This window comes from Xenopus laevis, chromosome 6L (assembly GCF_017654675.1).
Source record: "Xenopus laevis strain J_2021 chromosome 6L, Xenopus_laevis_v10.1, whole genome shotgun sequence".
Classification (NCBI taxonomy): Eukaryota; Metazoa; Chordata; class Amphibia; order Anura; family Pipidae; genus Xenopus; species Xenopus laevis.
In genome coordinates this window covers 158,313,447-158,332,148 of record NC_054381.1, presented here as the reverse complement: position 1 = coordinate 158,332,148, position 18,702 = coordinate 158,313,447, and the positions used below count along the sequence as shown (strand labels likewise).

Here is an 18,702-nt window from a genome sequence, read left to right as displayed (position 1 = left end):
GTACATCTGGTTTTATGCAACCAAAACTTGCCTCCAAGCCAGAAATTAAAAAATAAGCTCCTACTTTGAGGACACTGGGAGCAACATCCAAGGGTTTGGGGACCAACATGTTGCTCACGAGCTACTGGTTGGGGGATCACTGCTATAGATCCTATGGCCACAGAATCCACATCTTTTGCAAAGTAAGACGCTTTTAACATATTTCAAGTGACATGGTCTAAATTAAAAACATCTTGTCCTAGATAGTCCAGGAAGCCCAACCTTAATGTGAGTCTTATAATAAATGCTATTGGGATCCATGACCACATTTTAGATCTGAAAGGGGAGTCTAAACCCATAAAGCCCGGAAACAGATAGTTTAGTAAATGAAATATGACAGTGTTACCCATTTGTTTCAGAAGAGGTGTTCCACTCCATCTGGCAGAAAGCATCCATTCTTTTATTCAGACGAGCTTTTAAAAATGAATGGAACATGTATGTGTCTAAGACCTACAAAAAAATATATATATTTGCATGCTGAGTAAGTACAGAAAATGACAAGTAATTAACCTTTCAAATTCCCCAATTATGTCACAGCAATCACATTTATTTTATGCAGAGAAATACCCTATTCCCAATCACAGGCATTGCTAGAGCAGCCTTCTGCACCAAGAAAGACATGTGTCCGCTGAATAGAACATGCACATACATGTTATGGTGGAAACAGACTGTCCATACTAGAGTCAGTAGTAGTCTGTAAACACAATTAAAAATTGTGTTTTAAGTGCTGCAAAAAGTTGTCTGCCTGCTCTGCTCTGGCTACAAACTGCAGTTGTAAATCGGTCTACAGGATACCTGTAGGCTGTAATAAGGGGTCAGGATATGTCGTGGGACAAAGAAAAAGATGCAGCAATAGACCCATTCAGATATAAGTGTTCCAATAAATAAGTTACTTCCTCTCTGCATTCCCCATACCTTTTTATAAAATGGCTGGTCTCCTACTGTTCTGGATTTCAGGAATTCCTCACTGTTAAATACTCGGTGTTCAAAATTGAGATGGGCTTTCACATCCCTGTTAAAGTCAGAGAAATGGAATAAACAACAAAATACTGAAGGAGAAAAAGAGAAGGAAGCTTGAACATAAAGGACGGGAGATGCTACATAGCCAAGATGACTAGATGGAGTGACTGCGGCAGATATCCAGGAGATTTTACAGGCTGCTCAGGGGCTCAATAGACTAATGACATAATGATTTTAATACAGATGCCGTCTAGAAAGCAGAAAAAAGAAGAAGGCACATAGATTCCTCTTGGTGGGTTAAATAAAGGGCAAATTTTGCACACTACAATTTACATCAAGTCTAAATAGAGGGCATGTAAAACTGAGCACTAATACTTTTTTTATTAGGTTTTTCTGTGTCACTTCAAAAGCATCTGTACCTATATAAAGTTTCGCAAATTCACATCACACCAGGTACTCTGAAATAAGACAACAATTCTGCCATAATCTGTTTACCCTTGTAGGAACACATCCCCTGTTAGCCCCACAGTTTGTCTCTCTCATTTAGGAAGATATCAGACCTCCCACATGAGTAGGAAAGCCCATTTGTACACGCACATAGATTTTGCACTACCTGAATATGTCCACAATAAGCTGCAGGGTGATTTTCTGCACTTCATTATTGAGATTGTGCTGCCAGAGTCTCTTACGCATTCGTAACTCGCCAAGCTCCATGAAAGAGCCAAGGTGGGCCATCTCCAAGTCATAGTGCATCTGAAGGCTCTCGATCCTGTATGAGGGACACACCGTCACACGGTCTTCTTGGTTTGGCAACTCCCCAATCCAATTATAACCCATTGCATTGAGGACATTAATGCAAAAATGTTCTCTAAAAGGATTATTGGGAAGAATAATCCCATTGGGAAGAATAATACGCCTATAATTATATATATATATATATATATATATATATATATATATATATATATATATATATCCATATATATATATATATATATCCATATATATATATATCCATATATATATATCCATATATATATATATCCATATATATATATATATCCATATATAGATAGATATGTATCCAGAAGAATCCGCACTCACAGGTCTTACTAATTAAAATTTAAGTTTTATTTTTTAAAACACTGTCTGACGTTTTGGCCGATCAAAGTGAGAAAGGCCGTGGGTCGGCCGAAAATGTCAGACTGTGTTTTAAAAATAAAACTTAAATTTTAATTAGTAATACCCGTGAGTGCAGATTCTTCTGGATATATTTAGTTTATTTTGCTGTCTCTGCACCCAGGCACATTTACTGCATTTATCGAGAGTGCCGGTATCAGAGTGAAATGGATATATATATATATATATATATATATATATATATATATATATATATACATATATATACACATATATACATCTATCTATCTATCTATCTATACATCCCATTCGGAAGCCTGGTTACCTCTGTATGAAGGATTCTGCAGCTTCTACAGGGACATCCGGAACCTCTGTCTCCTCTTCACTAGACAGAGGGTAAGATATAGTCCCGCCATCAATGCTGATTAGTACCAAATCCTCTGCTTCCTAAATCACAGGAATGAAGGTCAGGGACACAAACAATACAGAGAGGCAAGCAGCACATTGCACTTATAAGAAGGAATACTCAAATTTGCACTATTGCAGTAACCCATGGCAACTAATCAAATTGTTACTTTCCCGTTCATGGGCTCCTGCCATAGTGCAAATCTGTCCAGAGCTAGTAAAGAGCTTTTGACACCCACAGTCTGGGTTAACCAGACTGCAAAAGATGCCTATAAAAGTGTCTCATTAGATTGTAAGCTCTACAGAGTTTAGGGGTAAAATGTTTGATTAGAGCTCACCACAGAAAAAATCACTCCATTTCTATTTATTCATATGGGATTTTTAGAATTGTTTTTAAATAAGTGAAAAGGTGAAGGTAAAAAGAAGAGTTCACCATTTGATAAATACAATTCTAAAAAATCCTATAGGAATGAATAGAAAGTGTATGAATTTTTCTATTGTGAGATCTAATCTCCAGATAGCTCTTAATCTTTAATGTAACTGTATTTTGTATTTATTTGTTTTTATTGTATTGATCCATGTTTTTTCTATTGATTTATTGTTCTGTTGTACAGTGCTCCGTGCATAAGTAGTGGTACATAGGTATTACGGTGTACAAAGATTGAATGAAGTGTACACTCACCCTCAATAAAAAGTGCAGTCATTATTTTTTTTTTTAAGACAACTGTACTTCAAAGGCTTACTTAGGCTTTACACATTTATACATCTTTTTAACAACTGGGTACTTTCCCTAAATTTGTAAAATCTGAGTGTCTGTCCTCCTGAGCCTTTGGCCAGTAAGAAGTCACAAGTCATGTGATGAGTAAAGAAAAATCTCTAGTTAACAAAAATAGAATTATAAGATAAGGTAAAATTATGGTAATATAGAGACATTTCCTTAAAAATGAAAGTAAATAGATTAATTTCTTTATTGCCACTATCAAACACAGATCTCCTAAGTTTTATACCATTCTGAAATCTGTCACTACAGTTAAAGGAACAGTAACACCAAAAAAAAATTCAAGTGTTTTAAAGTAATGAAAATATCATGTGCTGTTGTCGTGCACTGGTAAAACACATGGCTACACAGCAGCTTGTTTATATAAACTATAGTAGTACTTATTTGTTATCTACTGTGTATCCTGTTCTTGAATGGCTGCCCCCATGGCTACACAGTAACTTGTTTATATAAACTATAGTAGTATTTATCTGTTATCTACTGTGTATCCTGTGCTTGAATGGCTGTCCCCATGGCTACAGCAGCTTGTTTATATAAACTATAGTAGTACTTATCTGTTATCTACTGTGTATCCTTTGCTTGAATGGCTGCCCCCATGGCTACACAGCAGCTTATTTATATAAACTATAGTAGTACTCATTTGTTATCTACTGTGTATCCTGTGTTTTAATGGCTGCCCCCATGGCTACAGAGCAGCTTGTTTATATAAGCTATAGTAGTACTTATCTGTTATCTACTAAATGTCCTATGCGTGAATGGCTGCCCCCATGGCTGCACAGCAACTTGTTTATATAAACTATAGTAGTACTTATATGTTATCTACTGTGTATCCTGTGCTTGAATGGCTGTCCCATGGCTACAGAGCAGCTTATTTATATAAACTATAGTAGTACTTATCTGTTATCTACTGTGTATCCTGTGCTTGAATAGGTGCCCCCATGGTTACAAAGCAGCTTATTTATATAAACTATAGTAGTGTTTCTGAAGTAAACACATCAGTTTAACCAAGTGCTGGTCAACACTGCATTATATTTTTATTACTTTAAAAAAACATTTATTTTTTGATGTTACTGTTCCTTTAAACTAAGAACCAAAAGGCAGAGTCAGGATAAATGATGTGAAGGGGATAAATGTTTCTGTGAGTCCACAGCCAAGACATTCATTCCAGTTACTCACCTTCTTAACCTCTTCAAAGTGATCCAGATGGCACCCCATTAAAAAGGACGTTGGTGCCATGATAAAGTCCAACATCTGACGTGATAAAATGGGCACAAATGTATGCTGCCACTGCATGGGGTGCAGGTAAACCATAAAGCATTCGGCAATGAGAGTAAGAAGAGCCCAGTCAGAGGAGAAGAAGACAATTTTCTGCTCAGTGAGGATGCACGACATGATCTGGCAAGAGAGAAGAGACAAGGCCATAAGGAAGAGTTTAGTACCTGGCACCCACACACAGGGCATCACTTTACCAGCTAGGGATGGCAGCTTTTATAAATCAACATTAAATTTATGAATTGAAGACAGATACCAAAACAAAAGAACCTTAGGAGCCCAAATTCAGCTTTAAAGGGGAAGTGCACAAGGAGATATATTTGTGGAAATGTGGAATTTATGAAGACAAAATTAAATGTGCAGAATCGGAAGTGGAACGATTTCTGGTAATGAAATAAAGCCACTCAGGCAGAAGTGATGACTTAGGGAAGTTTTAATAATTAATAATAATGAAAAAAAAAAGCAATAAAGAGCAATTGCAAAGCTGCTTAAATGAGTGCAACCTACACCATAATAACATTATAGTTTAATAAGAAGTCCCCTCTTATACAGGTATAGGGCCTTTTATCCAGAATGCCCGGGACCTGGGGTTTTAACGGATAATGGAACTTTCTGTAATTTGGATCTTCATACTTTAAAGGAACAGTAACACCAAAAAATGAAAGTGTTTTAACGTCATGAAAATATCATGTAGTGTTGCCCTGAACTAGTAAAACTGATGTTTGCTTCAGAACACTACTATAGTTCATATAAACAAGCTGCTGTGTAGCCATGGTGGAAGTTGAAAAAAGGCTAACACAACAGTTTTACCAGTGATGGGCAACACTACATTATATTTTTATATAGGGATGCACTGAATACAGGATTCCGTTGGGGATTCCATCTTTTTCAGCAGGATTCGGATTCCGCCGAATCCTTCTCCCTGGCCGAACTGAATCCAAAACCTAATTTGCATATGCAAATTAGGGGTGGGGAGGGAAATCACGTGACTTTTTGTCACAAAACAAGGAAGTAAAAAACGTTTTACCCTTCCCACTCCTAATTTGCATATGTAAATTAGGATTTGGATTCAGTTTGGTAATTGGCCGAATTTTTCGCTAAGGAGGTGTCATATTTCAAAATTAAAAACTAAAAAAATCAGTTTGCTTTTTTGAAAAACAGATTTCAGTGCAAAAAGTCTGCTGGAGCAGCACTATACATTAGTGATGCGTTTGGATCATGTTTTTTTACCACCACAGCATCCCTTTAAACTGTTTTTACATTTTTAATTCCTCGTTGCATTATTTTTTTCTTTTTTTTTCACCTGTTCAATTCTAAAACCATGCATGAAATAACATGAAAAGTAGCAATGTGCCTCGTGGAAATAAAGCACACACACAATATTGTCATACACACATGGCTGAAGGGGACAATAATTACCTCTAACACCTGTTTTGGACTAAAGCACAGAAAAGGAAGGTGAAGATCCAAGTCGATTAAAGGACTGTCTAAGTCTTCTCTTGATGGGAAAACAACCTGAAGAGGTTTCATGTTGAGCACCTAAAATGGAGATAAAAAGAAAATAATAGAAAGATGATATTAGTTGCAGTGTGGTGGAACATACAGAACCATAATGCATTGCTGTGCTTGAATGGCTGCCCCCATGGCTACACAGCAGCTTCTTTATATAAACTATAGTAGTACTTATCTGTTATCTACTGTGTACCCTGTGCTCGAATGGCTGCCCCCATGGCTACACAGCAGCTTCTTTATATAAACTATAGTAGTACTTATCTGTTATCTACTGTGTATCCTGTGCTTGAATGGCTGCCCCCATGGCTACACAGCAGCTTCTTTATATAAACTATAGTAGTACTTATCTGTTATCTACCTTGTATCCTGTGCTTGAATGGCTGCCCCCATGGCTACACAGCAGCTTGTTTATATAAACTATAGTAGTACTTATCTGTTATCTACTGTGTATACTGTGCTTGAATGGCTGCCCCCATGGCTACACAGCAGCTTGTTTATATAAACTATAGTTAGAGAACAAGTCTATATGGCACAGGTTAAATAGTGGATAACAGATAACAGCATTATGTTCTACAGAGCTTCTCTGCTGTCTGCTGATGCCCCCATGGCTACACAGCAGCTTATTTATATCAACTATAGTAGTACTTATCTGTTATCTACTGTGTATCCTGTGCTTGAATGGCTGCCCCCATGGCTACACAGCAGCTTGTTTATATAAACTATAGTAGTACTTATTTGTTATCTACGGTGTATCCTGTTCTTGAATGGCTGCCCCCATGGCTACACAGTAACTTGTTTATATAAACTATAGTAGTACTTATCTGTTATCTACTGTGTATCCTGTGCTTGAATGGCTGCCCCCATGGCTACACAGCAGCTTGTTGATATAAATTATAGTAGTACTTATCTGTTATCTACTGTGTATCCTGTGCTTGAATGGCTGCCCCCATGGCTACACAGCAGCTTTATATAAACTATAGTAGTACTTATCTGTTATGACTGTGTATCCTGTGCTTGAATGGCTGCCCCCATGGCTACACAGCAGCTTCTTTATATAAACTATAGTAGTACTTATCTGTTATCTACTGTGTATCCTGTGCTTGAATGGCTGCCCCCATGGCTACACAGCAGCTTGTTTATATAAACTATAGTTAGATTTCTAATGCAAACACACGTTTTACCAGTGCAGAACAACAGTACACTATATCATTCCTTTAAAGCATAAAGTTTTTCGTGTTACTGTTCCTTTGAGGCAGATATTTTCTTATAAAAAGGCTAAGCATGTAAGTAAGCAAGTAGACAAAGATGCTGGATTGCCAGGAGAGCCAATTCAGTGCTTTTGTCTCAAACAGTGTTTATAAATAGTTGAAGTAGGAAAAAATGGGAGACTTTGACCAAATGTAAGCAATTCTGTCCATGAGTTTATAAATAGCACGCTGTGTGCATGAGTGTAGCGGCAGCTGTGTTAGTCATGGACATGAGGCGCTGGGTATTAATTGCACCGACATTAACACAGTTTTTTTCTGGCAGTGGGGAGAGAAGGAAAAAATTATTTAACACCATTCTATAAAAAAAAAAAAGTGTTTATCTGTTTGGTTAGTTGGCTATGGTAATGTTTTTGTACTGAATTGCCGATGTTTTATAGCCACTGGGTGGAATCCACAGGAAACTGGCCTAACCCAACCCATAGTGAATAACTACATGTATAAAGGGAAAGTATTGTGAGAAACAGCCTCAGAGTCCAGCACAGAGTGGCAGAGATCTGCTAAATCACATCCAAGTTGGCACACTGTGCTGTACAAGGTCTCCTAATTTAATAATTCCATGGGCACCATAGTATAAAATGTGTTTAAAGGAATAATATTCCTACAGAATAAATAACGTTCAGAACAAATATACTCTGTTCATAAGTAGGGCTTATATATTTAAAATACATTGTTTGGCGAATATAATGTACCTGTGAGGTCCTACTCACCACCTATATAGAGATTTTTATCTCACGTAGTCCTTTTCATCAGGGACTTGCTGAATGGATAGAATGTCACTTGCCACTAGACATGCTCCAGATCTGGTTCGAACGGAGATTTTTAAAATAGGCCCGGATATATATTTTTTTATTGTTTTAATGTTTTTTATGTTACAACATTACATATGTTTTCCCCTTATTGCTGTTACGAATTATTACATTATTGTTATTACAGCTTATTTTCAGATATGGTATTAGTTGTTGAACACACAATGTATTATTTTGTATCATTTTTCAAATCAAAGATGCTTATGTGAGATCACTATAATTGGGGTGGTTGTATGATGTATATATTTAAAAAATAGCAAATACAACTGGGGTATTGAAAATAAAAAGGGGAGATAACTAACAAAGAAATAACCACAGGTGCTTGCTCTGGGGCAAGTTAAATCTGCTAAACATCATGTTTGCTGTTTTTTCTGCTAAGGTCAGCTTTGTCCCCTTCTCAGTACAATAATCAGGCCCGGATTTGCGGCAAGGCCGCATAGGCCCGGGCCAAGGGCGGCAAAAAAATAGGGGTGGCATGCCGCCCAGCCGCATTATGGGGACGCGTGCGTCCCCATTCAATTACAGCAGCTGCGCTGGCGTTTTTTCACCGGCGCGCTGGGAAGGGGAGGTGAGGTGGGCGCTAGGACCGTGCGGCCGCCTGGTCGGACCGCGCGGCCGTCAATGAAATCCGGCGCTGACAATAATGTAGTCAAATTCGCTTGGGTAGCGATACTGGATCCATGGTTCCCAAACCTTCGTGAATTGTTGCTGTCTGTCCAATGTTCCATAACGAATACCCTATCCATTCTAGCTTTGACTTCCGAAAAAGGCCAATTGTGGGGTTAACCATGCTTTTGCTATAACCTGTTTAGTAGCTGTAAAAAAAGTGTGTGATTAAGGAATATTGCACCTTGGCAAGGGCGTTAATTGTTTAATGTAATAAAGCCTCCTCCGGGTGTTTAGGTATGGCTGTAAAACTGTGTGGATTAGTTGGTATATCATTATCCGTAGCTGTTGCGCTTATTGCAATACCAGAATATTTGTGCCATTGTTCCTGCCTCAGCACAACCTCTGAAGCAATTAGGGTTTGCTTCAGAGGCCCTGATATATTAAGTCTAGACCCACACAAACAGCCTCTCATGTGCACAATAAGTGAATGAGTGTCTATGGAATCTTCCAGAAGCCCCTTTGGAATTTGCCAGAATCTACACAGTCCATGCCTGCTCCACACAGGACATGTAGCCGAGTTTGTGGCTGAAGTTCATATACAAGACAAGATAAATAACAAGTGGATGCAACACACTCCTAAACGGAGAATCCATCTACAGTTCCCCCAGTATGACTCTCCTATGATATCTATAGTATCCCCAGTACGACTCTCCTATGATATCTATAGTATCTCCAGTATGCCTCTCCTATATCTTTAGTATCCCCAGTATGCCTCTCCTATATCTTTAGTATCCCCAGTATGACTCTCCTATGATATCTATAGTATCCCCAGTATGACTCTCCTATGATATCTATAGTATCTCCAGTATGACTCTCCTATATCTTTAGTATCCCCAGTATGACTCTCCTATGATATCTATAGTATCCCCAGTATGACTCTCCTATGATATCTATAGTATCCCCAGTATGACTCTCCTATGATATCTATAGTATCTCCAGTATGCCTCTCCTATATCTTTAGTATCCCCAGTACGACTCTCCTATGATATCTATAGTATCCCCAGTACGACTCTATGATATCTATAGTATCTCCAGTATGCCTCTCCTATATCTATAGTATCCCCAGTACGACTCTCCTATGATATCTATAGTATCTCCAGTATGCCTCTCCTATATCTATAGTATCCCCAGTACGACTCTCCTATGATATCTATAGTATCCCCAGTATGACTCTCCTATGATATCTATAGTATCTCCAGTACGACTCTCCTATGATATCTATAGTATCCCCAGTATGCCTTTCCTATATCTTTAGTATCCCCAGTATGACTCTCCTATGATATCTATAGTATCCCCAGTATGACTCTCCTATGATATCTATAGTATCCCCAGTATGACTCTCCTATGATATCTATAGTATCTCCAGTATGCCTCTCCTATATCTTTAGTATCCCCAGTACGACTCTCCTATGATATCTATAGTATCCCCAGTACGACTCTATGATATCAATAGTATCTCCAGTATGCCTCTCCTATATCTATAGTATCCCCAGTACGACTCTCCTATGATATCTATAGTATCTCCAGTATGACTCTCCTATGATATCTATAGTATCTCCAGTATGCCTCTCCTATATCTATAGTATCCCCAGTATGACTCTCCTATGATATCTATAGTATCTCCAGTATGACTCTCCTATGAGATCTATAGTATAACCAGTATGACTCTCCTATGAGATCTATAGTATCTCCAGTATGACTCTCCTATGAGATCTATAGTATAACCAGTATGACTCTCCTATGATATCTATAGTATCTCCAGTATGCCTCTCCTATATCTTTAGTATCCCCAGTACGACTCTCCTATGATATCTATAGTATCCCCAGTATGACTCTCCTATGATATCTATAGTATCTCCAGTATGCCTCTCCTATATCTTTAGTATCCCCAGTACGACTCTCCTATGATATCTATAGTATCTCCAGTATGACTCTCCTATGGTATCTATAGTATCCCCAGTATGACTCTCCTATGATATCTATAGTATCTCCAGCATGATTCTCCTATATCTATAGTATCCCCAGTATGACTCTCCTATGGTATCTATAGTATCTCCAGTATGACTCTCCTATGAGATCTATAGTCTCTCCAGTATGACTCTCCTATGATACCTATAGTCTCTCCAGTATGACTCTCCTATGATATCTATAGTATCCCCAGTATGACTCTCCTATGATATCTATAGTATCCCCAGTACGACTCTCCTATGATATCTATAGTATCTCCAGTATGACTCTCCTATGAGATCTATAGTATCCCCAGTATGACTCTCCTATGGTATCTATAGTCTCTCCAGTACGACTCTCCTATGATATCTATAGTATCCCCTGTATGACTCTCCTATGTATCTATAGTATCTCCAGTATGATTCTCCTATATCTATAGTATCCCCAGTATGACTCTCCTATAGTATCTATAGTATCCCCAGTATGACTCTCCTATGATATCTATAGTATCTCCAGTATGATTCTCCTATGATATCTATAGTATCCCCAGTATGACTCTCCCATAATATCTATATTATCCCCAGTATGATTCTCCTATGATATCTATAGTATCTCCAGTATGACTCTCCTATATTATCTATAGTATCCCCAGCCTGAAACAGAGGTTGTGTACCCACAGCATGCCACCACCACATTTGTTTTTATATTATTAGTAGAAGGTATGAAATAAGCACAGAAATAAAAGGTAAATGTTATTATTGGGTTTGCTATTTTTTACTGCAGGATACACAGACACACACAGACAGAGGATGTTTTGACAATCTGCAATTTACTGTTATACTGCACTCAATAATCTTAAGTGGAAATTTTTTTTCTATTGTTTTATAATGAGTTGTTGGTTCCCGGTATTCAAATTCATAGGAAAAAAGCACTTAAAACAGAAGGAAGTCAATATAAAATCCCACGAGTGATGGAAACCCTGGAACCTCACAAATGGTCAAAGTCCTGCTCTGCTTCAAGTTTATATCTGGTATTAAAAGGGTTGTTTGCCTTTAAATTTACTTTTAGCATGATGAAGAAAGTGATATTCTAAGACAATTTGCAACTGGTTCTCATTTTTCATGATTTGTGGGTTTTGAGTTATTTAGCTTTTTATTCAGCTGCTCTCCAGTTTGCAATTTCAGTAATCTAGCAACCATGCATTGATGTGCATAGGAGACTGGAATATGAATAGGAGAGGCCTGAATAGAAAGATGAGTAATAAAAAGTAGCAATAACAATAAATGTGTAGCATTACTGAGCAATTGTTTTTAAATGGGGTCAGTGACAAGTGTCAAAACGAGAAAGCACATAACCAACAAAAAAATAAATAATGAAGACCAATTGAAAGTTGCTTAGAATAAGCCATTCTATAACATACTAAAAGTGAACTTAAAGGTGAACCACCCCTTTAAGGCCCAGCTGTGCATCTGCAGCTCTGGACTGACCAAAGATGCCTTGCCGTATAGATATAAATAAAAGTAGAAGTAAGTGTTGTAAAGTAACTAAAATATAATGTACTATTGTCCTGGATTGGTAAAAGTTATGTGTTTGCTTCAGAAAAATGACTATAATTTATATAAATATGCAGCTGTGTAGCAATGGGGGCAGCCGTTTAACCCGAAGAAAGAGAAAAGGCACAGGTTTCTGAGCAGATAAGCTCTGTAAAAGAATATACGGTAATGGTATTCTGCAGAGTGCATCTGCTATGAAACATGTGCTTTGAATGGCAGCTCCCAGGGCTAAACAGAAGCTCGTTTATATAAAGTATGGTAGTGCTTCTAAAGCAGACACACCAATTGTATTTGTCCCAGGGAACAGTACATTATATATAAGTTACTTTAAAACAGTTTAAATTTTTGGTGTTACTGTTCCTTTAAAGGGGATCTATCGTGAAAATAAAAATTTAATACAAGCTTTCTAAATACAATCAATTAAATATTCTGCATAATTTTTCTGAAATAATCAAGTTTATGTTCACTATCCCTCTCTCCGCATCTGTTTCTCTTCATTCTCTCTTCATTCAGCAGTTGGGTGTCACCGACAGTTAGATCCAATATATCTTATATGGGGGGCTTCCTTTCCTAGCAGATGTATTAGAGTCCACTCAAATAACTGATTCCAGTACAAACAAAATCTAACAAAATAACTGCCTTTTGCACAAATCCTGCATGTAGAGAGACATGATGTCTGGTGAGTTTAATAGAGTGAGCTCTAATACATCTTCTAGGCAAAAGGAGCCCCCCTATAAGATATATTGGATCTAACTGTCAGTGATTATCTGACACCCAACTGCTACATGAAGAGAGAATGAAGAGAAACAGATGCCGAGAGAGGAATAGTGAAGATAAACTTGATTATTTCAGAAAAATGATGCAGAATATTTAATTGATTGTATTTAGAAAGTTTCTTATTTCAGTATGATGAAGCTTATAATACATTTTCATTTTCACGATAGTTTCCCTTTAAGCCTGGAGCTGAGAAAGCACACAAGGAAATCTCCCACACAGGACAGTAAAGGTTTATATAATAAAGACTAAGATGAAGTAAAGAGCTTTTCGTTATACTACAGTATATATAATATAGTGCTTTCGTTACCAAGTTGAGGGGTCCGGGTGGGGGGCTTGGTATCAGGCACAGTTTTGCTGCAAATTCCTTGATGCGATTATCCGTATCTGAATCCTTGCAAGATTTCAGCTGCATCAATAAGCTAAAGGAGACACAGACATAACAAATAACAAACTCATAAAGTGCTGGAAAATTTAAGTCTAAAAATTGCCATAGAAAAACTAGCCAGTATATAGTCCCGTGTATAGGCCTCCCAATGGTCTGCTTAACTGATAGAATCCCCAAAGAAAAAAAGTGACGTAAAACTTAGAGCAGTGGTTCCCAAACTATGGGGATGGCTACACTGGGAGGGCCTGCAGCAGTGGCTGAGGGGCCAAGACTATGGGGCAGATTTACTAAACTCGAGTGAAGGATTCGAATGAAAAAAATTTCGAATTTCAAAGTATTTTTTGTGTACTTCGACCATCGAATGATTCGAACGTTCGAAGTAAAAAGCGTTCGACTATTCGACCATTCGATAGTCAAAGTACTGTCTCTTTAAAAAATACTTCGACTACATACTTCGCCACTTTAAACCTACCGAGGTGTAATGTTAGCCTATGGGGGCCTTCCCCAGCACTTTTCTAACATTTTTTTGATTGAATAAAAATCCTTCTATCGATCGCTTAAAATCGTTCGATCGCAGCATTTGCGCTAAATCCTTCGAATTCGATATTTGAATTTCGAAGGATTTAACTTCGAGGGCCGAATTCGACCTTGATAAATGTGCCCCCAAGTGTCAGTTAAGATGAAAACTAGGGATGCATCGAATCCACTATTTTGGTTCAGCTAAACCCCCGAATCCTTCACAAGATATTCGGCTGAATACAGAATCCGAATTTACATATGCAAATTATGGGTGGGAGGGGGAAAACATTTTTTACTTCCTAGTTTTGTGACAAAGTGTCACGCGATTTACCTCCCCGCCCCTAATTTGCATGTGCAAATTAGTATTCGGGTTCATTTCGGCCAGGCAGAAGGATTCGGCTGAATCCGAATCCTGCTGAACTAGGCAGAATCCTGGCCGCATCCCTAATAAAAACCAGACCCATGGCACAGCTCCCATACTTTTAACGGGATAGTTCACCTTTAAAGGAAAACTATACCCCCCAAACAATGTAGGTCTCTATTAAAAGATACTGAGTAAAACAGCTCATGTGTAAAACCCTGCTTCATGTAAATGAACCATTATCATAATAATATACTTTTGTAGTAGTATGTGCCATTGGGTAATCATAAATAGAAAATTGCCATTTTAAAAAATAAGGGCCGCCCCCTGAGATCGTAAGATTCACATGTAAGGTCACATGAGCCAATTAACAGACAGAGTTCTGCCTTTTGCTTCCTCACTTCTTCCTGTTACAGTTAGTGTTGTAGTATTTCTGGTCAGGTGATCTCTGAGGCAGCACAGATAGAGTCACGAAATGGTGGTTCAAGGCAAGAGATGTAAAAGGGCAATATTTATGTAAATATATATTCCAGTTTGGTAAGATTCTTTAATATGTCATTCAATTTGATATAAACTATCTGTTGCTTAAGTATTCATTTTGGGGGTATAGTTTTCCTTTAAGTTAACTTTCAGTATGTAATTATTGCTAATTCTAAGCAACTTTTCAGTTGGTTTACATTATTAATTGTTTTAAAATTGTTTTGCCCTCTTCTTGTGACTCTTTCCAGCTTTTAAATGGAGGTCACTGACCCCATCTAAAAACAAATGCTCTGTTATACAGAAAGCTCAGAATTACGGAAAGGTCATCTTCCATAGATTCCATTATAATCAAATAATCCACATTTTTAAAAATGATTTCCTTTTATTCTGTAATAATAAAACAGTAGCTTGTACAGGTATGGGACCAATTATCCGGAAACCCGTTATCCAGAAAGCTCCGAATTACGGAAAGGTTGTCTCTCATAGACTCCATTTTATTCAAATATTAAAAAATGATTTCCTTTTTCTCTGTTATAATAAAGTAGTACCTTGTACTTCATCCAAACTTAAATATAATTAATCTTTATTGGAGGCAAAACCAGCCTATTTGATTTAATGTTTAAATGATTTTCTAGAAGAATTAAAGGTACGAAGATCCAAATTACGGAAAGTTATCCGGAAAGCCCAGGTCCCAAGCATTCTGGATAATAGATCCCATACCGTTACTTGATCCCAATTAAGATATAACTAATCCTTATTATAGGCAAAAACAAACTATTGGGTTTATTTAATGTTTACATTATTTTCTAGCAGATCCAAATTATGTCCGGAAAACCCCAGGTCCCGAGCATTCTGGATAACAGGTCCCATTCCTTTATTACTACTTTTTATTGCTCATCTTTTTATTCAGGTCCTCTGCTATTCATATTCCAGTCTCTTATTCAATTCAATGCATGGTTCCTAGGGTAATTTAGACCCTAGCAACCAGATGGCTGAAATTGCAAACTGGAGAGATGCTGAATAAAAAGCTAAATAAGTTATAAACCACAAATAATAAATAATGAAAACTAATTGCAAATTGTCTCAGAATATCACTCTGGACATCATACTAACAGTTAACGCAAAGGTGAACAACCCTTTTAAGTTAATGACTGTCTCCTATTTACTTGAATGAGAAATGCTTTTTAAGACCAAAACATTTTCACACTGCTCGCACCTGCATTTCCACAAATTTGAGCAAATAGGAGGTGCAAGAGGCAGGCAGAGGTGATTTTTCAGCAGGCTGAGATACACCAACTGAAAAACGTTGTTTGCCATTGGTCTTAGGGAGAAATATGGCTGACATCAATACAAAGCAAAGGTTTCACTTATCTGTAACCTTGTTATGAGCTAAAAGGGGCCCCAACCAAATGTGAGATGTAAATAAGAGGCTTGAAATGAAAACTACTGTCCTGGAGGTTGCTGGAGAAGAATACAACAAGGTTAGATATGATTTTCAGATTATAATAAGCCTCACTAAAAGTGTAGAACAGACAAAGAACTTACCACGAAAGACAATCTTTTAGTGCACTGTAGTACGGAAATCTTGATATGACACACAACGCATAAGGAATAAAGGTTCCACCGGCCTTTGTGTGACTCGCGTTATAATCCCAGTAGATCTGTCCATTATGAAGGCTTGTTGCATCCTTAAAAAGGCACAATAATAGAGTTTGTTTTTAATTTCTCCAAATAAGGGCAAAAAGTTCTGTTTCACATTAGAACAGACGATATCTGAACCAGGCCACAGTACTCAGTAGGTTTACTAGAAGCTGTACTACTAACAGAGCATTGAGCATTGCAATTACTGAATTTACCCGATACCCGAATTCTGGGCAGTGTCATTCTGTGGCTACTAAAGAAAATAAAGTTCTTGTATAAAAAAGGGCATTAACTCAAGGGATGAAAACATAATTATGTCTCCTTATAGGTCCCTGGTGAGGCCTCATCTGGAGTATGGGGGCAGTTTTGGACTCCAGTCCTTAAGAGGGATATAAATGAGCTGGAGAGAGTGCAGAGACTAAGTGCAACTAAACTGGTTAGAGGGAGGGAAGAGTTAAATTATGAGGGGAGACTGACAAGGTTGGGGTTGTTTTCTCTGGAAAAAAAGTCGCTTGCAAGGGGACATGATTAGACTTTACAAATACATTAGAGGACATTATAGACAAATAGTAGGGGACCTTTTTACCCATAAAGAGAATCACCGTACCAGAGCCCCCCCCCCCTTTAGACTAGAAGAAAAGAACTTTCATTTGAAGCAACGTAGGGGGTTCTTCACAGTCAGGACAGTGAGGTTGGGGAATGCACTGCCGGGTGATGTTGTGATGCTGATTCAGTTAATGACTATAAGAGGGACTTGGATGATTTTTTGGACAGACATAATATCAAAGGCTATTGTGATGCTAAACTCTATAGTTAGTATAGATATGGGTATATAGAATTGATGTGAGGGTAGGGAGGGGTTATTGTATGGATGCTGGGTTTTCATTTGGAGGGGTTGAACTTGATGGACTTTGTCTTTTTTCAACCCGATTTAACCATGTAACTATGATAATAATCCCCCCTGTGCCTAAAGCTCCAACTGTAGTTATCTAGTGGGATGTATTATCTATATAGGCACCTGTGGACCCATGCCCAAGGTAGGAAGCAGCCCAAGGATGCCTATGTATAAAAAAAAATCTTAACCCTCCGCTGATCAATTATTGCATGATACACAGCACAGAAGAGATACCTGCACAGATCTATAGTATTGCATGACCACTCCATACGTCCTTTTCCCCATAACATCTGTAAAAACTAAGAAATGGAAACAGTGTTCTTTAGGATCTGAGGAAGGTTGAAGGCCTCCTGTCAAAAAAAAAAATTGTATTAAAATTAGACAAAAAGCAGCACACGGAGAACATTCAAAGCAATGGTGTGACACATATACATAATATTCAGCAGAGAAGACACATTTTAAGGCTTTAGGACTTGGATGCCCAGAACTTTTCAACTGTCCAATACGGAAAAGAACCAAACAAGATATGGGCCAAACTGGGTGGATTCATCACTTTGGCCTCCAGTAATCAGATTACAGAAGAACCTATGCTGACCCCCTCTAGCATTCCTGATCAGTATATCCAAGCAGTATATGTAATCCAATGTTCCCGAAACTTTTTTTGAGTGACATAATAAACATACAAGGGACTTGTCCCCTGGGTGCCAGTACCTATTTCTTTTTATCCATTATCTGGAAAGCCATTATCCAGAAAAAGGAAATCAATTTTAAAAATTTGGATTATTTGGATAAAGTGGAGTCTTTCCAGATATTGGGTTTTTGGATAATGGATCCCATACCTGTATCCTTATAATAATACTTATAATAGACTGGAATATGAATAGGAGAGGAATTGAATAGAAACACAAGTAATAAAAAGTAGCAATACATTTGTGACCTCACAGAGCATTTGGTTTTAGACGGGGGTCAGTGACCCCCTTTTAAATGCTGGAAAGAGTCACAAGAAGGTGGCAAATAATTAAAAATAAATACTGTAAATGAAGACCAAATTGAAAAGTTGCTTAGAATTGGTCATTGTATAACATACTAAAAGTTAACTTAAAGAAAAGAAGAAGGAAAAAAGTAACACTGGAATCGTAAGGTTCTTACTTCAGCTCCAACAAAATGAAACGTTAGTAAATAGGCCGCTAACTGATAATACATAAGGGGTATATATATCAAAGGGTGAAGTTAGAGATCGCCACAGTTCTGTGGAGTGAAATGCCGCCACTTTCCATTCATTTCTATGGGATTTT

The 18,702-nt window shown here is 37.7% G+C and overlaps 1 protein-coding gene across 2 annotated transcripts in view; it reads right to left on the bottom strand.

The window, feature by feature from the left end:
* The window catches only part of dennd3.L (DENN/MADD domain containing 3 L homeolog), a 99,149-nt gene that overhangs the window by 17,584 nt on the left and 62,863 nt on the right, over positions 1-18,702 (bottom strand). For both annotated transcript variants that reach the window (XM_041566660.1, XM_041566659.1), the window contains exons 3-11: positions 17,642-17,757; positions 16,417-16,559; positions 13,434-13,545; positions 6,014-6,133; positions 4,499-4,717; positions 2,465-2,586; positions 1,613-1,768; positions 955-1,051; positions 386-489 (exon numbers count right to left, since the gene is read on the bottom strand). In XM_041566660.1, coding sequence (XP_041422594.1) covers positions 386-489; positions 955-1,051; positions 1,613-1,768; positions 2,465-2,586; positions 4,499-4,717; positions 6,014-6,133; positions 13,434-13,545; positions 16,417-16,559; positions 17,642-17,757 — 1,189 coding nt within the window. The remainder of the gene's footprint in view (positions 1-385; positions 490-954; positions 1,052-1,612; positions 1,769-2,464; positions 2,587-4,498; positions 4,718-6,013; positions 6,134-13,433; positions 13,546-16,416; positions 16,560-17,641; positions 17,758-18,702) is intronic.